Here is a 22,518-nt window from a genome sequence, read left to right as displayed (position 1 = left end):
CTTTCATCTATCAAGCCTCATTTATAAGAAATGACCAATAAAGAATCATGACTCAAACATACTTGGTGAGACGTACAACATTATAAAAGTAAACCAGAGTTGAACTTGCAGCATAAAAAGGCAGTTTATACCTGATTACGCCGTCTTTTCCTTTCATCTCTAAAATGAGCAAAGGCATGTGGATCAAAACCAAGAACATGCATAACCTGAAAAAAAACAATCAAGTTTGACGAACAATGCCACGCATAACGCTTCTCATGCATCCACACAGAGATAATATACAACAAACCTCGTGTATAAGAGTAGCGGAAAGTAAAGTCTCTGCCTCGGCAGTCAAATGGCGAGGCGCAACATTAACATGTCCTGCAGAAGAACAGAAGTACTTTCAGTTCTGAGGCATTCCAAATGTGGGATGACAAAAAAAACCACTGAAACCAACATGTTTATGGGATAATATACCAGCTATCGCACGACCCCATTGATCTCGCTCACATGCCACTGCCCAGGCAAGTGTATTTCCAGTTGTAGGTCTTGTAGTCACCAAAAGAACCAAGTCAGCATCAGAGACACCCTCTGGAGAAGTTGAACAAAAAGGTAATATCTTAAATTCAGAAGTACAAATCTGACATCTAATTTTTACAAGAAATGCAATTTAATAAATTTACCCTCAATATATCCACGGGAAGCTGCACGCCTCCATCTTGTCCACATGCAGAATACCCACTCAAACGCAAGTTCCCCTTGACAGGTTCAACCGCCAATGCTCTCCTAAACCAGTCAGCTGTCTGACCTAATGCCTGAAATTGGTTATGAAGGATAAATATCTCTATCCATTTATGATAGTTCCTCAGAACAACACTTCTCAAAGAGACATAACAACATAACTAACATATCACCAAGTAATTTTCTCAAGAAAAAAGATTACCACCCAGATGAATTAAGGCAAACTAAAAAGGATAAAATAATTGACCTTACGAAGGCGACGTTTTTTGTCCTCTCCTGAGATATCTTCAGAAGTGCAGTTATACCAACAATCACCAAATATTGGAGGATTGCCATGGGGATCACAAGAAGGAAAACCGGGAGGATAAGTCATGGGAGGCTCCCCGAGCTGTTAACATAAAATTTAAGATTTAATTTCAATAAAATACATGAAATATAATACCAAAGTTATAGGTAGATAAAATCCATCCGAAATATTTCTTTTGCATTTATATTGAGCACTCACTTTAACAATATCGCCAACTGCTCGACAATCCCTGTCAGGGGAGTGGCCAACAGCATCATAATTTAGATATATCCTAATAGGCTTCTTTGCATCCTCTTGAGAACCTGAAGAAGTTGACACATCAAGTAATGCCCTACCTTTGTGCTGAAGATGTTTTAAGCGACTGGGCTCATAAACCTGTGGGGTAACTAAATACACCTTTCGCCCAGGCCGCTTCCTCTGTTCAAGAATCTGATCATGTATGCAAGAATGGGTGGCAATGTTCTCAGTATTCCTCTCCCAGTCTCCCTGAAGTTGGTGTTCGTGGAGATTTGCGTTGCGGGCCTCCACCCACGCCAATATCAATATAATCTGCAACACGAAGAAGAATCTTATGAAATCTTCCCTCTCTTACGAGAGCCAAATCTCAGATCAGTAGAATTTCAAAACTAATAATGTGAAACCACAGACAAAGAATCACCGAAAAAGACCAATGAATAACCTGTAAGAAATCAGCCGCCAAAGAGGCTAGTTGACCAGCTTCCCTTAAAATTCTAATTCAGAAAAATATATAGTTTTGAAAGAAAGAAAAAAACTAGGAAAAGAACTAATCCAGCACCTCTAGATGAATCATTGCTCTGACAACAAAACCCTAACCTCCACAGTTCAGTTTCAGGACAAGAATAAGAAAAATACTAAAAACACATCAATTTCAAATATTCACTTTCTCACTGCTTACACCGACCAATTAGAGCCCAATCACAGTTGAACATTTATTCCACGAAGTCATACATCTTACACCACAGAGCAAATTTGAATTAAAAGAAATGTAACAATAAGAACAAAAACTCGCAAACTAGCAGAGTTTTACCACGAAAACAACCACAGCAAATCTAAGCTTGCAATGAAATCTGGAAAGCGCGCATGAGGTGCACCGAGCCATCAGCTCTATGATAAGGCGAGCACTGAAACAAATTCCTCCCAGATTCCATCAAATCGGCCTCAAATCTTCGATCGGCTTCGGAAGGCGGGAGAATCTCCGTCTGCTATGCATTTTGGACATCCAACTGCTCGAAGAAAGGAAAGACGAACAACGACTCCGATTTGAGAGAAACGAAGGAACAATGTTGGAAGTTAATAAGGATAACTAAGACAGTGGAATTGGCACGTGGTAGTGGCGCGTGGGGAGATTGAGAGAGACAGAGAAAAAAAGAAAGAAGAGCTTCTGAGTGGCGTTGATAGGTTCCTCTTTCTGATCTCTGCAAATGGGCGAAGAGAGAACAGACACTGACAGTGAACAAAGAAGAAGAAGAAATCAAATAGATTGGGTGGAGGAGTGGGTGGAGAACATCTTCCTTTTTTTAACCATTTTTGGCTTTTCCAATAATTAAAATACTGTTAAATGGAAAATTAAATTAAATTAAAACAAAAAAAAAATACCAATACTGTGTCTTATTTTTATTTCAATGGTTTTCACATGTATCCCAACCTTACAAGTCATGTTCGCCTATTTAAGAAATAATACAAGTAGTAAATTATCAAGATAGCTAAGTTAAATACGTGTGTAAATGTGATCTTTTTTTATTGCCTCAATTAATTGTTTTTCATGTGTTTTATTTTTAATGTATTTTTTATTTTTAATTATATTAACTTATTAATTACTTATTTTCTGATAATTATGATGAAATGAGTGTTTAATTTAATTAGCTTTTATTCTAACCATTTTGGGGGGTTTGGGATAAAATTCAGCTACATTAAAAAAATAAAAAAGGAAAAAGTGTGTGTGCTGTGTCTTGCTTTGAAATTGGATGGATTTCATACCATTTGTAACTTCGAAAGTGTTATTGTGTTTTTTCTATTCTCCTTATTTGTCCCATCGGATCTCATAAAAAATAAAATAATAAAAGTTTAAAATCCTCAACTTGCATGCTTACTATAAATTAATCTGACACTTAAAGTAATGATATTTTTGTAATGGGAACTGCTACTCATAAATCCTGAATGACGCTGCTTAATCCAAGAAAAATTGCAATATAAAAAGGTGTGATTCCTTCGTCCCAGAAAAATGGCCTACCACATTAGATTCAATCAGAAAACTACATGCTACCTCAAAGGGGAAAAATAGAAAACATAGGTCACAATTGAGGTAGCAATTTTGTTCAAGAAGTATAATTAAAATTTCAAAATATTTATAAGATACTACAATAGTTTAACCCTTCATTTTTTTCTCTTCAGGTCAAAATATAAAACTTAAGTTAAAAAAAAAACACTTACAGAGGAGTTTCGCATTAATTAATTCATATGTTAAATATCAGGTAGTTTACTATTTTTTATTTTTTGAGGATAATATCCTGTACAACCTATTAATTATTAAACACAATGGTAATACCGTGAGAGCATTGAGTGCACATATTCTGCTATAGTAATAGTTTATTGTGCATTAGAAAATATTCAAATTTGAGGTTATTAATTGAGTAACTTAAAAATTTTAAACAAATATGATAAATGGATTGATAATATATCATTTTTATAAACTAAAATTATATGGTCACTCAGTTTATCAATTTCAAAGTAATTATTATAAATTTGAAAAGAAAAATTGTTGTTTTATGTGAAAGATAACCAATCTTCTAACCTCTATCGAAAAATTATATATATAATATTTATTTATTATATATAGTTTAGTGTAATTTCCATATTATATATGATTTTATAAAAAATCTATAAATGATCAATTCATTTTGAAATATTAACTTAAAATTGATAATGGTATTTATCATGATCTTGTCTTAAGAAAAGATTAATAATTTAAAAACTTTAATACCACGTTCACATAATAAAATATACATATATTAACATAATATAATAAATAACATGTATATTAACTAAAGTGTGTAATTATTTAATGCTAGAATACTCAAATTTACAAATATCATTAGGTGTATATTAAAAATACTAATACTCCTCTCAGATACTTTCTAAAACAATACACAAGTATTTTGAATTTACACCTTATAAATACTTGTCACACTATTATCTCTTATACACTTGGCAAACGTTATTTTAATTACTTATTAAACCTAATTTTTCTACAGGATTCGCTATATGATATTTTTTTTCTATCTAAATATAACTAATAATAAAATTAGAATAATCTCCTTGGTAAATAATATATTCACATTAAACGTGAATGTAAAACAATTATAATTTTACAACATTAATTATTTTTTCTAGAACCATGTAAAAAGTTTCTTTTACATGAGTTTAAAAAAAAATTATAAAATAATTTTAAAAAATTATAGAAAAACTTGTTCCATTCCTAAGAGTTTAATACATATGTATTCTAACAAGTTCAACACAGTGTAAAATACTGGTAGTATATATATTATTTATTCGTTAATAAAATTAGTTATTAGTATAATACATTCCATAAAATATAATATTTACACTGATAAATTATAGTTTTCTATTTGACAATGGCTATACAGCTAAAACTAAGTGTTTTACCAAAAAAAATTCTATCAAATAAAAGTTTTTAGTTGTCAATACACCAATTTTTTTATTTAAAAAACGTTTTTGTTAGTAATAGGTAAAATTCTTTGCATTATATATATATATATATATATATATATATATATATATATATATATATGCATTTTGTCATTTTAAAAGATAGGAATTGGGATCTTTAAATAAATAAATGATGAGGCAATGGAATTGGGTCATGTGAAGTAGGTTTATTGTTCCTTTGTTTTTGTGTGATAATAATATAATAAAAAGAAAAAGTTTTTTTAACAAAATCTGTTTTAAAATTTTTTTAACATTGTGGGTCCGTTTCAAATTTTTTTTAAAATTAAATTCAAGTAGATTAATAAAATCACGATACATATCCAGTTGTCAAAATGTTAGTTAAAAAAAAAGTTATTAACTACCCACCTACTCACAACAAAATTTAATCATTTTTTACAATTTTGATCCTCAAATATTACTGATATTTGAATGATACAGACACAAGTTATCAAATAAGTTATTTATTTATTTCTTTTTAACAGCTTTTGACCTCACCATACGAGGTTAGGTATTTTGGTAACGGTAGAGTTTAATCACAGTTGGCAAATCTAATGCATTGGCTAAACCACAGTTGACTATGAACTGTAGTACAGCTCACCCATTTCATTCTTATTTCTCCCATCCCAATAATGTCATTAAATCAAAATTACACTCTAATTCTTCATCATAATTTCAATAGTTCAAAATCAAAATTCCTATGATTTTCGTGTTTTAGTTTTGCACACTTCTTATATAATTAATTTCATGTAAAATTATAAGTTATACTGTCATAAAAGTAGTGTTTTACCAATGCATCTATAATATTTTCTGAGACTTGTGTAGTTTTCCTTTCACATAACTTATGGGTAGATGGTCAAACACTCACTTCATTAGGTTACTTGTCATAAAGAAACATTAATTAATATACGAAACAAGATGGTTAAATTTGAGATTATGATTAGAACATTAAAGATTTCACAAAATCGTAAATTATGAAATTGTGTCATGAATAATAAGTTTTATTAAAAAAAAAAGTGAAGCATACAACAGAAAATATCCTTTTAATGAGTAGTAGCTCTCCAGTTGAAAAAATAAACTTTAATGAAATGGTATCTCGTGTTAAATTTTTAAATACATTAACTTATAATCATGTTTAGTTTTTATTTGAACTAAGTTCATTCATCTGAAAAAGTAAATACGTAGAATATATATAATTTATTATTTGTTTTGATAATTCTAATGATTTTACATTTTCATTCAACAATCCTAACAAATTTATCATGTCATGATCATGCATTCAATTTAAATCACAAATATTATGCAAAACCGCAAGATTTTTTAACTTAAAGGTTAACTCTCCATTTTAACTACAATAACATAAATGAAGAACCAGGTTTAAGCAGAATCCAATTTGTAAATAAGAAGTAAATTTTTTGTACATCTTCTTTAGAGAAAAGAAAAAGGTAAACTTTTAAAATTAGGATAATTTGATATATACTTTTTAAAAATGAAATAGTTTGATTTTTTTTTTACATATTTAAGATAAATTGTTATATAAGTCTTGATGACTTATTTTTTTAATTTTTTTTTATGAAAAATCATTATAACCACTTATTTTAAATCTAAAAAAAATCTAATTTTTGTAAATTACAAATCAACCTATCACAATTTTAAAATTTTGCAAGAGGAAAAGTTAAACAAAACTTGTTCCTAGCACAATCACAACTTCATACGTTACGTCAATTATAATAGCATGGAAGGTGGACCTCAAAGTAGCATAGGAGTCCTTCCATGAAATCAAAGAGATACAACTTTTTGGTTTCACCATTTTTTTATTTTTTATTCGTTTGTTGGCGTGTACCAGATATTTTTTAAGATAATAATATTTTGACAAATCTTGATAACATTTTAATATTATTTATGTGTATGATTGATCCAAAATTATTATACAATCAATAATAATAATCATAAACATCATGGACACGTAAATAATGTTAAAATATCCTTAAAAAAATATTATTAAAATATCATTATTATTTTAAGGTTGCAACTAATCCATGAGTACTGCTTCTTCGGTGGCAACAAATCCTCGTAATGGTGCAAAAGAATCTCAAGTTTTATATACGAAACTATTGAATAAACAAGTAGGTTGCCTACCACTAATGCAGTTTATGTGTTTTCAACTGCAACACTGTTCGTGTTTATGTCAGTAACAACTTCCTCCTAGGTAGCTCCATATACGCCACTTATCATAAACCTTTCATTTCCTTCACCAGAAATCCTAATAGATAAAATGCTTTCTTTTTCATTATTAATATCAGAAAAAGACGAACTGGCACATGCAGTGGTGCCTACTGGGGAATGCGTAATCATAACTTAAAACCCAAAAAATAAATTCCAATCATATAACTTTTTAAAATAACCAATTGATGAATTTTCATTTAAATTCACACATAAATTTTCAGTTTTTATTTTATTTTAGACGTTCGAAATATCTAACATGCAATATTCATAAATCGAATTTTATATAACATGGGTGCTTTACTTAATCTAACGTCAAATTTAATTAGAAATATAACATTTATACATTCTACTACATAATTATAACTGAGTTTGAATTATAATCTGTGAAATGTTTCGAATTAAATTACAATTAATATTATTGTGGATTTCTTAGTTCAATCAAGTACCTTCTTTTTTTCTGTTCATAATAGATTGTTATGACCTCATTTAATTATAAATGTCTGTTTATGACCAAAACTATTGTTTTTACATTAATAGTCTAAAAAGTCGTTGATGATGGATTTAATTGATTCGATGTGTAATTTTTGTATACTAACTTATAAAAAATAATTTTTTTGTTGAAAGAAAAATATATAATATCTTTTAGTAAGTATCGTGTGATTGATTTATACACGTATACTTAAATAAACACGTGAATGAATAGATATACCAACTATTTTTAATAGTTAGGGAAGTTGTTGTCTTCTATAGGTATAACGTATGATCTGGTAACTTTTGGGAATTGCAAGCTTTTGAGAGTATTTGTATGCTCTAATTTCAGCTCTCCACTTCAGAAGACATTAATGTTATGATCGATAATTTATATTCCCTATGTTGGATTATCAGATTATGTATATTAATGTTAGAAACAAAAGTAAATAATATTTTGGAAATAAATTTTATTTTCTTTATTAAATATATTATTTTTTATTTTGAAAATATCAGTGTAATTTATATTTTATGATATACCATAAGTCTTTCAAAGATTAAAAACACACTTGTTTTGAAATGAAATTAGTAGTTTAAAGGTAAGAAGTGGTTGCATTTAAATTTGAGAAACCTCTCCTTTTCCTTCCTATGTCATTAAAGTGTGAGAAAATCGTTTAATTTGATATTTTTAGTCATAAAAGCGTCACGAATGTGAAATTGAGGGATTACAGTATTATTATGGTATATTTCAATAAGAGTTTGACAGATTTCAATAAATTAAAATATATTAAATTTTATCTAGGTTCCTGTTCAAATAGTTTTCTCTATTTGGATAAAAATAAATAATTATTAAATTTTACTTTTCATGCTAAAATAACTACTAAACACAAAAATGAGTTATTTTTCAAGCAAAGGTTGCTAAAAATTTATTTAGCCTTATCATGATTTTGTAAAACTCAGTTAGTTTTGATTGATATTTGTTATTATAGTTTTGGTTGAAATCACGTAAAATTACTTTTTCAATATTCTTCATAAGGGTTAATTTTCATTTACTTTTTTAATATATATTGATATAAAAAACAACACTATTAAATAACATAATAAATAAATAATTACTATATTGGTGAAAAAAATAATTTAACAATTGTTGAAAAATAACTATAATCAAGTTTAGTATGTAATGTTTTTTGTCAGACTAAAATGAAAGAAAAACAAAGTGTTTAACAACTTACATTAATTAAATTCAACTATATTCCAATTTAAAGCAAGCCAGTAATATCTTAATCTTAATCCAACTAAAATAGATCCTATCAAACTCATTAAACGAGTCTAAAGGAAAAACAATCAATGTAAAAAAAGAAAAACTATTTTATTTCTTTTTGGTGATATTTAAAATTTTAAAATTTCTATAAAAATAAATTATACTTTTACAATTTTTCTAATCCAAATACAGTATTAAACAAGTCATTGTTTAAAATTAAGTATGATAAATTCCGTGTCTCAATTTATTTATTTATATTTCTTATTAATATTTTATTTATTGATTATCTTTTTTTATACGGTAATAATTTAATTTCAATTTCGAGTGTATGCATAAATATTTAATTTAATAGATAATATAAACCTTTTTCTCTTTTTTCTATCATTAACTTTTGTTTTATTTAAAAAGCTACTGTAACAATTTTAATTACTTTTCAATTATTCGAATATTTGATATTTGAAAAGTTTTCTCACATTTTCATATTATTTTATAACTTATTATGCATTCAATTATACATTTTCTTTTCTTTAAGCGATTTTATTTAAAGATATATCAAATCATTTATGGAACATATGTTTGATCATTCTACCATTTTATTTTATTATATATTTTTATCATATAAAATATTATTTTTGATAAATTTTTATACAGTTATTTTTATTTTATAATTTATTTTTGTGATTGTAATTTTATCGCTATAATTATATAAAAATGTTTCATTTATTATAATATAACAATTTAATATATTTTTCATAAATTTTATCCACCCTTCAAAGATATTGAATTTCAAAAATGAAATACATATTTAAAATTGAATTATTATTACTTTAATATTTGTTCTATCAAAAAGTTTTTTAGAACCTAAAGAAAAAGTAAAAAAATATGAAATATGTTTAGATTTAAATAATTTTTTATAAGTTTTTAAAAATACTTTTTAACTTTATAAATTTGGTTTTATTAATGGTTTGAAAAATTAATAAATGTTTTAGTTGTCATGAAATTTTATTTATGTGTAATTATGAAATATTTTATACAATTCTTTTATTATTAGTCAATTATTATTTTTATTTAAAATTTATATAATTATAAATTTTAAATAATTGACAGAAGTAAAAAATACTAATACTGAATATTTGATAAATATGTTTTCTTTTATATGATTTTTATTTTATTTTTTTAAAAAAATTATTTGGTTTTTAAAAAAAATATAAATTTTTCTTTCAAATTCTTTCATTCACCTCTTAATTCAAACAAAACTACAATTCTTTCTTTATTTTCTGAAATCTATCCACTTGTTCCTAAAATTCTCTTCCTATTCAAGCAATAAAATCCTTTGCACATGTTTTCATCCATTCTCCTAGAGAAAGAATGTAAGTGTGAACGAATTTAATGCTGCATGACCTTTGATAATCGGAACTTCTCAAAACAACCCAATTACAAGTGTTGCATCAGGTTACTACTTTTTTACACTCTGTGGACCTTTCGGTGGTAGGGCACGTGCTGGTGGGCCTCCAGCCAGACACTAATGTCCATACCACTTCTGTTTAAACAAACTCATTCCCAACAAAAATATAAAAAATAACAAAATAATCAGTTTAATTATAAATATATATTAGATTATTTTATAATAGCTGAAATGATTAAAAAAATATTTTAATTTCTAAAAGAAGTCATTACATATTTTATTTTACAAATATTTATCACACGAGTTAGTGCCTCGGTTATACCGTAGAGCTGCATGGGTTTTTGAACTCTCACCGTTTTCATCTATTTGTTTGATTACAGACTAAGCTACACTGCTGTCATTTTCAATGCACGTCACAACATGAACAATGCATGATATATTCATATAGATAAAGATCTGTAAATATAAACCTATAAAAAATGGCGGGTCATGGCTTAGCTACAAGTTGATCAATTTTTTGTTCTCTATACACGTGTTCGTATGTATACTAGAAAGTGACTATTGTGCCAGTAGCTAACTACTACAACCAATCGCTATTTATACCAGCAAAACAAAACAAACAACAACAAAAGAATATTTCGGACTATTCAAGTTAATTATATATTTTCATAGTACAAACTTAAAATAATATGTCCATTAAAACCACAACTTACGTGTTGAATAGTGATGCAATAAAAAACATAATTCATGGATAAGATGCTCAAATAAATTCCTGGTACGAGTTTACTCGAAAAAGAATCCAGAGTTCTGAAGCTTCTTTCTTTCAAAGATTTTTGTAGGACACGATGTTGTTGCTAAAGGTTATAATCGAACTTTACCAATAAATAATCTTAATTAATTGGACATGTACTTTTAATCACCGTGTTTAGAAGTGTTAAATAAAAGTAATTAATGAGACGTGATTGTGAATAACAGGTCTGTGTTGGATTTATAATAGATTCATTAATCATATAAAAAATTAACATACACAAAATATAAAATTTTAAAATAATAAATTAATGGACTTTTTATTTTATATGATGTTTTATTTTGTTCATTTTTATTTAATATGATTTAATGGTCTTGAACCTGCTTTGGAAATAGCCCTCGAAGGTGGGTTCTGTTGATGTCCTTAGGAAGAACATGTATACCAAAGAGAAGTACAGAGGGGTCAGATAAAAACATATGGGCTCCATCATATCCCAGTCCAGTTCCCAGAAAGTAAGTCTCATCAGCCCAATTGTTTCAGAGGGTTAAGAAGCCCAGCCCACAGTAAAGCTCGCATCTCACTTGGGCCTTTGCCTTTTCATCGATAATTAACTTTTGGGGTGTTGCTCCCTCCACCACCACAGTCTTCTCCCTCTACCTCCCCTTTACTATTTTGCCCCTCAGTAATATTTTGTCCCTCAGTAAAATTTTATTTTTAGAATTATTGTTTTTTAATTTTACTCATTTATAACATATTTCACTGATAACCTACGTAGTTCCTTGTATGAGTAAAATATTTTTCTGCAAAGCTCAGTGATCGTGAAAAGAATTATCAAGCAATCTTCCTCTTGCTTTCGGTGCAGTACGTGGTGCAGTGCGTTTGTGGTGTAATGTGCTTGTCGTGGTTCCTCTCCAGGTACGTAGTCATAATCCTTCCAATAATCCTAAACCCTAAACCCTAAACCCTTCCAATAATCCTTCCAATAATCTTTCCAATAATCCTTTAACCCTAAAATGTAAAATGAAAACGAAGCCTAAACGGATGACATCCTTCAACGGATGTCAACATCCGTTTAAGGCAAAACGGATGTCGACATCCGTTTCGCCTTAAACGGATGTTGACATCCGTTGAAGGATGTCATCCGTTTAAGCTTTGTTTTAATTTTATGCTTCTGTTATTATTTTATTAGATATTTTAATATTTTGATTTATTATTTTTGAATATCTTTTTAATGTATTTTAATAAGGTATATTTATATTAGTTTATATTTAAATATTAAAATATTAAAATAATAAAATAATAAAAATAAAAAATTTTAACTTTAAGGATATAATTGGAATTAAAGATAATTGGGGAGGTGGAGGGAGAAGGCTGTGGAGGTGGAGGGAGTAACACCCTAACTTTTGTCTTTCCATAGTCTCTAACTCCTTCCTTCGGTCCTTTGGATTTGCTATTGACTCCGATATTAACCGCTCCATTGTTTTAGCTACCTATAAATTAAAACATCATTACATTTTATTCATTGACACTCCAATCTTTTCACAAATCTCTCACCATTAAGCAACATTTAAAACTTTACTGTAGTTGTGTTCATACAACTATTACTCTCTTTAATTGAAAGGAAGCTTTAGATATGCATGAAATGGTGGATCAAATGTGATTTCGAGAATGAAAAAATTATCTTCCAAAATAAATCTATTTATTGTTAAAAACAAATAAAAGTGGGATAAATAATTAGAAAGAGCTTTTTGTCGGAACACAATTAATATTATCAAGTAATATTAAGGATGCATTCCATTCCAATCACTTTTTTTATATATGAATAAAAACTAAGGCTTTTATTCTCAAAAATAAATTTATCAAAATAGACTAAAATTGGCGAAACTTCAAGCACTTTTTAAAGATCTTATGGCAAAATATACATAAAATACGTAGTATAACTAAATGCAAAGTAATTAACCACCCTTAATATATTAAACTATATTTTATTTTCTTGAAAGTAAATTTTCATGTTTAAAATTCAAGTATAGTAAATTAATTGTATTTTAGAATTCAAGTATAGTAAATTCTTGAAAGTAGTTTATTTTCAGTCTATGTTTATTTTAAGTTTTGCTCTAGTTAATTAAGCATATCTTATATGTACTTTTAAATAGTTTTTAATTTTTATTTTTCACATCTTCTATTCAGGTGCAGTTTAAAATTATTTCAAATCGGAGTAATAAGATGGAATATTTTTTTATCAGCAATAAGATGGAGTATTTATTACGTAAACAAGTTTTATCAATTTTGTTTGATAACTTTTTAAGGGTTTTTATTTATATCGTTTTAACATATTATTTGAAAGTATTTATTCACAGAACCATATAAACTCTAAACTTAATTGCTCATTTAGGAGAATATTTTATTTTATTTAATAATATAGTTAAAATATAAATAATTTTGAGAGTAAGATTGTATATATACTTGAAATCTTACATTCTCTTTGAAATGTAAGAATAGATGTAATCTGAGGGTTAGAACTTACATATAGTTTTTTACTAAAAATATTACAGTCTTGTTATGATTTAGCATACAAGAATATTTCCACTGCCTGAAACTACCCTCAGAATTAGGAGATCATCAGAACCTTTGTCTCATTCGAGGATATAATGAGAATTGAGTCAATATGAGCTCTCAAATCAAATAGAAATTCGTCTTACAACTCTGACACTATATCAAATAATTTAACAAAAATTATAAAAAAACAAAACGAAAAGTTCTGCATATGCCACCCTGCCTGCAGCAGGATTCCAAAATTTTAAACTCGTGAATTTGTCAGAGAAGAAGAAAAGACAAGTCAATTTAAATTTTAGTTTTGGAAGTGATGAGATTTATATATAACTCAATTTTATAAAATTCAATTTATCAATGAACATAACTAAGATAGGCTCACTCAAATACTATGTTACCAAGTAGATTTACACTTAGCAAAATCATTTACACCATAAAATATGAAATATATACAATTTTACATCATAATACTTTTATTAATTTTATTCTACAATAAAAAAGAATTGTTTATTTCTAAGAGGCCTACCTGTTATGGGCGTAAAAAAACGACGTCACCGAAAACAATGACATCTCCAGAGTGATTCAGTGTCTCGGCAAACACCGTGGCTTGATGTTGACTGTGACCGCAGTACTGAAGACAGATTTGAAAATAGTGAGAGTAATAAATTGAAGTGTGAGGAATGTCTCTCAGCTTCGCTTTCACCTTCTGCATCTGCGACTCTCTAAGAATCTTTCTCGCATCATGGATGAAAATTCCGCTGACATCTCGAGCCGTTGGATGATTAACATCAAGATCAACGGTCCTGATGTCTGTGAGTCTGTCTCCCATCGAAAGTGAGGGATTGCCGAAGTGGCCGCACACACTTCTAACCTCGAGAAAGTGGTGGAGAAAGCCAGAGGATTCCGGCGAGGTTAGGTAGTGGCAGCGGGAGGTGAGTTTAGGGGAAACTAGGACACGCAACGACTTTTTAACAGATTCGAAAAGGCGTTTTGGAAAAACTTTCCCAAATGCCATTGACGTGTTATGTGTGTTTGCTTCAGTTGATGCATGAAGAATTGAACTTCAATTTAAAGGCTTTCAAAATGTGGCCCTCTCATTCAAACTAAGGCTTAATGTCAACGATATTTTTGCTTACAAACGTCACATTCTTCCTCAATTATTTATTGGGTTAAATATGTTTTTAGTCCCTATACTATCACGCGATTTTGGTTTTAGTCCCTCTTTCAAACTAAGGTACATTTTAGTCCTCCTCCTTAAGGAAACTTTGATTTTAGTCCTCCAAAATTAACACCGTTAAAAATCAGCTGACGTGACTAACAGTAGACTGACATGATTTTCTTTTCTTGCGCTGAGTCAGTGTTTCTCATTTTTTCTCCCTCTCTCTCCCTCGTCTCTTCTTTCCATCTTCTACCCAACCTCCCTACCCTCTCCAAAAAGGTCATTGACGCTGTGCAACTTGGGTGGTCTGCGGTGGAACAAACAAATTAGGTCGTTGAGGTTGCTGTGGGGTGGAGTAGGAGCACCATAACCATATTGTCCATTAGTATGTCCCTGGTTCACTTTAGAACGAATAATCATATCCCAATTCTGTGTTTCTATGAAGTCTCTTGTCGATTTAGGTTTTCACATATCCCAATTCACGAGTTACCGAATCCGAATATTATTGAAACTTCCTTTTATATGGGTTACTTGTAACTGATACTTTCAGATAAATAGTTTTCTTTGCAAATGGTTAAAGCTTAACTTTGTCCTCTGTTTTTTTCATCAAACATTTTCTTTAAAGTTCTTATCACAATAAACTAAATTCACAAGAATCAGGTGGAATTGTGAGTATCTTTAAAATCTTATTCTTGACAAATAATATTTAATCAGACTTCCGATCAATCATATTCTGCAACTAATTTGATTTATTGAAGGTGTCCAATATTTTACTTATACCAGTCATCATATAAACTTACATGTGAGAGTATCAATATAATAACAACCTAATCCTGCACTTTTACATAAGTCGCACTCTCATGAGGGCAAACTATGGGAGGACCTCTGTCGTTCATTTGTGTCATGTGAAAATTTTCAGTCTTAACACACTGCTCTGTATGTTGCTTTTGTTGACAGAACCAGAATCAAGAAGCAACAAGAATGGATGAGTGTCATTATTGAAGGAGATATTTTTGCTTGGAACGTAGTCAGCCCTATAATGAAATATATTCACTGGAATCCAAAACAATAAATCATATCAATTAAAAGAATTACAAATGAGATTGAAATAATAAGGTTTTAATTTAAAATAAATATCTACTTTCATGTAAATAATCACTTAGCGTCTTATCATCTCAACTTCTGTAAATAAACCACCATAATGAGTGAATTCTATGAAACTATTGGTTTTCTGTTTTGTTGGTGGGAAGAGAGTGATTCAAACGCTCCTTTCCACCAGGCTTTGATGAGGCATTAAAAGGCATTAAAAGAAATGGAGTATTCTTAAACATAAAGGCATTAAAAGAAATGGGGCATTCAATGAAATTATTCCATGTGTTTCATCATCTAGGAGTCAGTACCCATTCATGTGCAGCATGGTGTTTCTGGAATTCAATATCCTGATAGCTATCAACAACCGTTTGATCCTAGATACGGAAGAGGTTATGGTGCTCCTACTCCACCCCAGCAACCTCAACAGCCTAATTTGTTTGTTCCACTGCAGACCACCCAAGTTGCACAACGTCAATGACCTTTTTGGAGAGGGTGGGGAGGTTGGGTAGAAGATGGAAGGAAGAGACGAGGGAGAGAGAGGGAGAAAAAGTGAGAAACACTCACTCAGCGCAAGAAAAGAAAATGATGTCAGCCTACCGTTAGCCACGTCAGCTGGTTTTTAACGGTGTTAATTTTGGAGGACTAAAATCAAAGTTTCCTTAAGGAGGAGGACTAAAATGTACCTTAGTTTGAAAGAGGGACTAAAACCAAAATCGCGTGATAGTATAGGGGCTAAAAACATATTTAACCCTTATTTATTCTTACACATTTTTAAACTAAATTTTAGTTGTCCAAAAAATATTAATTGTTTTTCCTTAAATTATTTTCAGATTTAAGAAACAAAAATTATTTTTATTTATAAATTTATGTTAGCTTTTTAAATATTTTAAAGTTTACCAAAAATTTAAGATAAGACATAATATAAAGGAAAACGGTAACATCCCAGATTATATAGAAGTATATAACATAGTAAGTTCACATTTAAATAAAAGAGAACAGTTAGAGTAGACTGTAAATAAAGTTTGTTAAGCGTACAGTCATCCGATAAGGAGTCAGAATTTAAAACTTAAGCATACTAGAGTATTTCAAAAGGAATAACTGATAGAATCCTAAGGAGACTAAGCAGCAGCATCATCTTCCTCCAAAGCCTGCTCCAGAGACATCTCATCCATCTCTGCTCACATCCAAGTGGATGATCATTGCAAAAGAAAGCATACCCAAGCAAACACAAACACAAACACACAAGCAATGGTGAGCTAGATATAAAAATTATGTTATAAAAGTCATAGGCAACATGCAAGTAAAGATGAATATACTATACTATACAAACATGACTTGTGGCACTTAAACTTGACTCGTTCGAACTTAGAATGATTGTCGAGCAATGGCGGGTCGTGCACTCGTGGTGGCCTCTACTGCTTTGCAAAGCCATTGCCAATGGGTTTCACCCTACCACACTCACGAGGTTAGTCCGTTATCACTCACCTTGGGCCATACTGGAAGCACCCAAGACTAGGACCTCCTGCTACTACTCACGACATGGTTCAATCCTCTCTACTTGAGAATGATCGACCATTGTAGTTTCAGGATAATCCCCAAGACTAAGCTACCATGCAAAGCATTCTAAACACTGAGGGCACCACCATGTATCTCCCTTGAGGATCATGGAATTACGTCCAATACTGATACTTTTCACCTTACCAACATGATAATGCACACATCAGCCCTTAAAGCGACTGGAACAATTAAGTAAAATAGCATACTGGAATAAATAGGAATACAGGCCGAACACAAAACATCAACACGTAATGAGCAAGATTGAACACCCGGTGAATGGTGAGACCGAACAGTATCTCCCTTCCCAAAGGACAGGACTGAACGGTCCATAAAAGGTAAGACCGAAGAAGTGGCCGGGCACTATTTAAGACATCCAATAAGACCGAACGCTACTTAAGACCACCCACTAAGGCCGAACGCTATTACGACTAAACGCTACTTGAGAGACTGAACGCTACCCAAGACTGAGCACTATCAAGACCAAACACTACCATAGAGACCGAACACTACCTAAGACTGAGCACTATCAAGACCGAACGCTACCTAAGACTGAGCACTATCAAGACCAAGCGCTACCATAGAGACCGAATGCTACCTGAGACCGAGCATTATCAAGACCGAATGCTACCTAAGACTAAGCACTATCAAGACCAAACGCTACCATAGAGACCGAACGCTACCTGAGACCGAGCACTATCAACACCGAACGCTACCTAAGAGACCGAACACTATCAAGACTGAACGTTACCTAAGACCGAACACTAAGATCTAACGCTACTTAAGACCGAGCACTAAGACCGAACGCTACTTAAGACCGAGCATTAAGACCGAACTCTACTTAAAACCGAGTACTAAAACCGAACGCTACTTAAGACTGAGCACTAAGACCGAACTCTACTTAAGACCGAGCACTAAGACCGAACTCTACTTAAGACCGAGCACTAAGACCAAACGCTACTTAAGACCGAGCACTAAGACCGAACTCTACTTAAGACCGAGCACTAAGACCGAACGCTTAACAACGTATGTCCGAACGGTTATCAGTTCACTTTCGGCGAAACTGCATAATTCTGCAGAATTTCTGTAGAATTATGAACAACACCTAACATAACCATTCCTAACCATTTTTACTAACTTCTAACACCCTTAATTCTTGTTTTATACTTAATTAAACTCATCTAAATGATTCTGAACATTCCTATTACCATTCTAAAGTGATTAAGACTCAATTTCAACTCTAAAACACCAATTTTCCCAACTTCGGGATCCAAAACCCAATCCTACTGCTTTGCACCTATTTTGATCAATTTAGTGACTCAAACAAGTCACAATTCACTTGCTAAGGCTGCCCCAACAGCCCAGTTGCGCTTTAGACCTCAAATGCCCAAAATCACTACCTTACTTCCTCTCAAAGTGACCTAAAACACCATAATTTCACTTACTTTAGAGCTTAAACAAGCAAACCAAACAACACACCCATTAAGGAATTTAACATACATACAAATACTGCAAGCAAATTGAAAACAATATCTAGCTCCCTTTACCTGGAAAGCTCCATAGCACAACTTACAGTACTGTTCTCTACAACACCTCACACAGCAAGGGCACAACCCCACTCTACAAATCACCCAAGTGGCGAAAGAAACAGCTCTTAAAGCTAGAACGAACAAAGGAAAAACGTAAAGAAGGACACACTAGGCAGATGCAACTTGTCCTAAGTCCCAAACAACGGAGAAAAGTGAAGAGCTACTTACCCGCTGAAGAATGAAAATCTATTCGGATGGTTGCGAAGGTCTCAACACCGCGATCACTTGAGCACCACCTAATCAACAATGCAATGGCTGAATGTGAGGGAATGGTAGAGAGAAGGCAGAGCAAGGTTAAGGAAAATAAGAGTTCTAGAGAGAAGGGAAATTTGGCTAATGAACTCAGATTTTGAAAAATCCCTTCTAAGATCATGATGTCTTTAGTGTTACGAGCCTAACTGTCTTAACATAAGGTCCAACTGCTCTTGACCCATTTTTTAGATCCTTACAAATTGCATATATTTTTTCTTAATACTCATAACATTAGTAATATCCTTTTGCTCTGCTTTGTCTTTAGTATCAAATTTATATCTGGAATTAACCTTGTTTTTGGTTCACAGCAATAAAATGAATTCCCCATTCTCGAAAGGCGTTTGTGACTCAAGTAGAAAGTAAAATCATTAATTAGTTTATTGATTAGTGAGTTTTGAATTATATAAAACTGATTATTAATTTTGAATCATCTTATTAGAAAACTAGGATGCCTTTTAATGGTGTGAGAATCTATGAATCTGGATGCTGCATCTCATTAGAATGTTGATTGCTTCAAAGCTGGAAATACCTACAATTGACAAACACACTATTATTTGTCCTTTGGCCAATTCTGCAAATTTGGATCATCCCTTTGAAGACTTGAAGGGTGAGTTATAAACATGTTGAAAGTTGAAGGGATAAAGAAGAACTTAGAAAACTTTTTAAGACAGTGGTATTTACTTTTTCAAAAGGAATATGCAGTAATAAGGTGCGTCAATTTGCACTGATTTTGTGTGTAGTAAGAAATGCTTTTTACAGTCCTATAAAAAAAGTTGGTAAATTAATAAAATTAATTTTATCTTTGGGTGAAAGGTACCAAATTTTCGTAAGTCTCACTACTAATTTAAAATTTCTATTAGAGCATTGTAAATTATGAAATAATATTAAATTTTGTTAATAATCATGTTGGGGAATATAAATGATACTCACCATGTGGTTAAATTTAATTTTTCTTTACAAATATACAGATATAAATTGTATATTTAAAGTTTTATTTATTATAGATTTAACTAAATTTTAAAAATTTAAAAATTTAAAAATTTAAATACTTTTAATTATTTTTTAAAATTTTAATATTTTTAAAATTAAGTTCATATCATCAATATGATCATTTACCTTCTCAAATAAAATACCCCAAATCAAAACATTAAGAAAAAAAACTATAAAATTCTAATTACTTTTATAAAAATTTACATATTATTCATCTTACAAATTAAATAATAAAATAAAATCAATTATATGAAAGAACAAAAAATATTTTATTATTATTTAAATTCATGATATTTCATTAGAGATTGCAAAATGTCATTTTAATTAGTGACAGAAACTTAATTAAAAATATATAAATAATTTAAACACCTAATAAAATATTTTTTTTATAAAATTAAAATTCAATTAAATTAATTTTTATTTTTTTATATAAAAACATTTAATTAATCATACATAAAATAGCAATCACATCATATATTGATTGGCAATCAAATCAAAATAAAAGAATAAAATATGTTTTTTTAGTAAAAAAAAAACAAAATTTATGAAAAGTTGAAAATTATTTTGTTAAAATAATAAGTACTGAAAGGGAAGAAGAATGGGTTGAAATGAGAAAGATTAGACAGCTAATTTTGTGCTAATTAACGCAAATCTGCCCGTACTAATCATGTTCTTGTCAAAAGCTTGCTAATCGAGTCAACTTACTCAACACTTCATCACCTCTTTATAGTTTTTAAATTAAAATAATATATCTAATAAGTTTGTTCACATATACCATCTTTATATAAACATAAAAAAAATGGCAATATGAAAGTATGATACCTAATTATATCCTGGAAGACCACCATAAATGTGCATGCTTAATATTAATTGGATTTGACGTGATGGAGACTTTGATACATACAGGTTTTAAATTTGAACTTTAGTGTCTCCATTTTTTTTAACAAAAAAATATTTCAACTAAATTTGAACAGACATAAAGAAACTTTTACATATAAAGATTCGACATTAATGCACAGCATTTAACATTTTCTAAGATTACAGTAGTTAAATGAAGTTGTGTATGGCAGGGTTATAATTCATTTTTTATTATATTAAATTCATGTTTGAGTTTAACTCAAAAATAATAAAAATGTATTATTAATTAAAGTTGTGTTTGATCCATATAACTGTTCTTTTAATAATGAGATGGTGTAAAGTAAGTATAACTTTATTAAAAAATAATAAGTTTTTGAAAAAATATTCATTTAGGTAATACAACATCTATGAAATACTTCCAATTCATATAAGTAATTGATATAACTTTTAATTGAAGATTTTAAGATAATAAACTTATGAATCTTATACCGTGTTTAATTTTTTCATAATGGATTTAAACTCAGACAAGACATCTGTCTAAAAGATTTACAAGAAAGATTATCCATACAAAGAATTCTTATATATAAAGTTCTTCACTTATATTATAATCGTTTATGTTCGTTACCGGAATAAATTATCGATTTTAACTCCATTGATCAGATTTTTTTAGAGATAATTAATACCAATATAATATTGATAATATGTTCAATAAAAAACTTAGATTATTTAATTTTTTTTAAAATGTTTAATTTTAAAGTCATAATTATATTTTAACAACAAAAAGTGTTATAAAGTCATGACAACTTAGTACTAGTCATGTATAATGTTACTACCGAGTAGGATTGACCGATCGGGAGTGTTTAGATAATACTGAGTATGTGGGAACAAGTCTAGTATGTCCGATCGGGCCTTGCGAGCCGTTTGCTAGAGACAGCGTTTGAATGCTCATCAATGCGTAATTAATGAGGTAACGGTCATTGTTGGAGTAGTTAAGGTCAGCATTGAACGACATTAAGAGGTAAATTAATGTGTAATATTATCTGAAATCATATAAAAAACAATCTATGGAGAAGGTAAACTCTCTGTTTTTTACTACAATTCGATAGGCTTGAAAAGACAAATTCTGACTTGAGCGTCGAAGTGTTTTTCCGCAGATCACCCCCATTTCGAGATTGAGAGAGCGAGATTCAGGAAGGCGGTGAGGTTGAAGGACGGATCGGTATAGCAGGAGTGTTTCCGAGCGGAGGCAGCAAAAGTTTTTTCAAGTCCCATTCAGCATAAACATATAATAATAATTTTTTTTTTTGTCAAAGTAAATTCAGAGTTAAATTTCACCATTCTGATATTTAACCAAGCTTAATAACGACGTAAGAAGGCCAACATTTTCACCACAAATCAAGAAGTTCAACCACTTCCACATTAACAACAAAACCAAAGCTTACAACCAAGGAGTAATGTGTTCTTCAAGAACAGAAAAAGACAAAGGAGACGAGAGTTCAAGACAATTAATTCAAGCCACTATCACAACAACAAGCGATTTTTTTCCCACATATGCTCGATGAAGCACCCAGTGGTATCCGATGTCAAATCAA

At 30.2% G+C, this 22,518-nt stretch overlaps 2 protein-coding genes across 2 annotated transcripts; both read right to left on the bottom strand.

Moving 5' to 3' along the window:
* Positions 1-51: 51 nt before the first annotated feature.
* LOC148202399 (uncharacterized) lies at positions 52-2,561 on the bottom strand. Its single transcript, XM_088110429.1, has 7 exons — positions 2,079-2,561; positions 1,229-1,579; positions 971-1,111; positions 666-797; positions 460-573; positions 290-363; positions 52-206 (listed from the first exon to the last, which is right to left on the bottom strand). The coding sequence occupies exons 1-5, from the start codon at positions 2,148-2,150 to the stop codon at positions 538-540; spliced, it is 732 nt and encodes a 243-aa protein (XP_087966555.1). The 5' UTR covers positions 2,151-2,561; the 3' UTR covers positions 52-206; positions 290-363; positions 460-537.
* An 11,400-nt stretch (positions 2,562-13,961) lies between these two features.
* LOC124828012 (calcium uniporter protein 5, mitochondrial-like) lies at positions 13,962-14,447 on the bottom strand. Its single transcript, XM_088109607.1, has one exon. It carries the CDS (start codon positions 14,445-14,447, stop codon positions 13,962-13,964), a length of 486 nt encoding a protein of 161 aa, XP_087965733.1.
* Between the last annotated feature and the right edge of the window lie 8,071 nt (positions 14,448-22,518).

Source organism: Vigna umbellata, chromosome 3, assembly GCF_029865625.1.
Source record: "Vigna umbellata cultivar VRB3 chromosome 3, Vumbellata_1.0, whole genome shotgun sequence".
Lineage (NCBI taxonomy): Eukaryota > Viridiplantae > Streptophyta > Magnoliopsida > Fabales > Fabaceae > Vigna > Vigna umbellata.
This window is presented reverse-complemented; position numbering and strand designations above follow the sequence as displayed.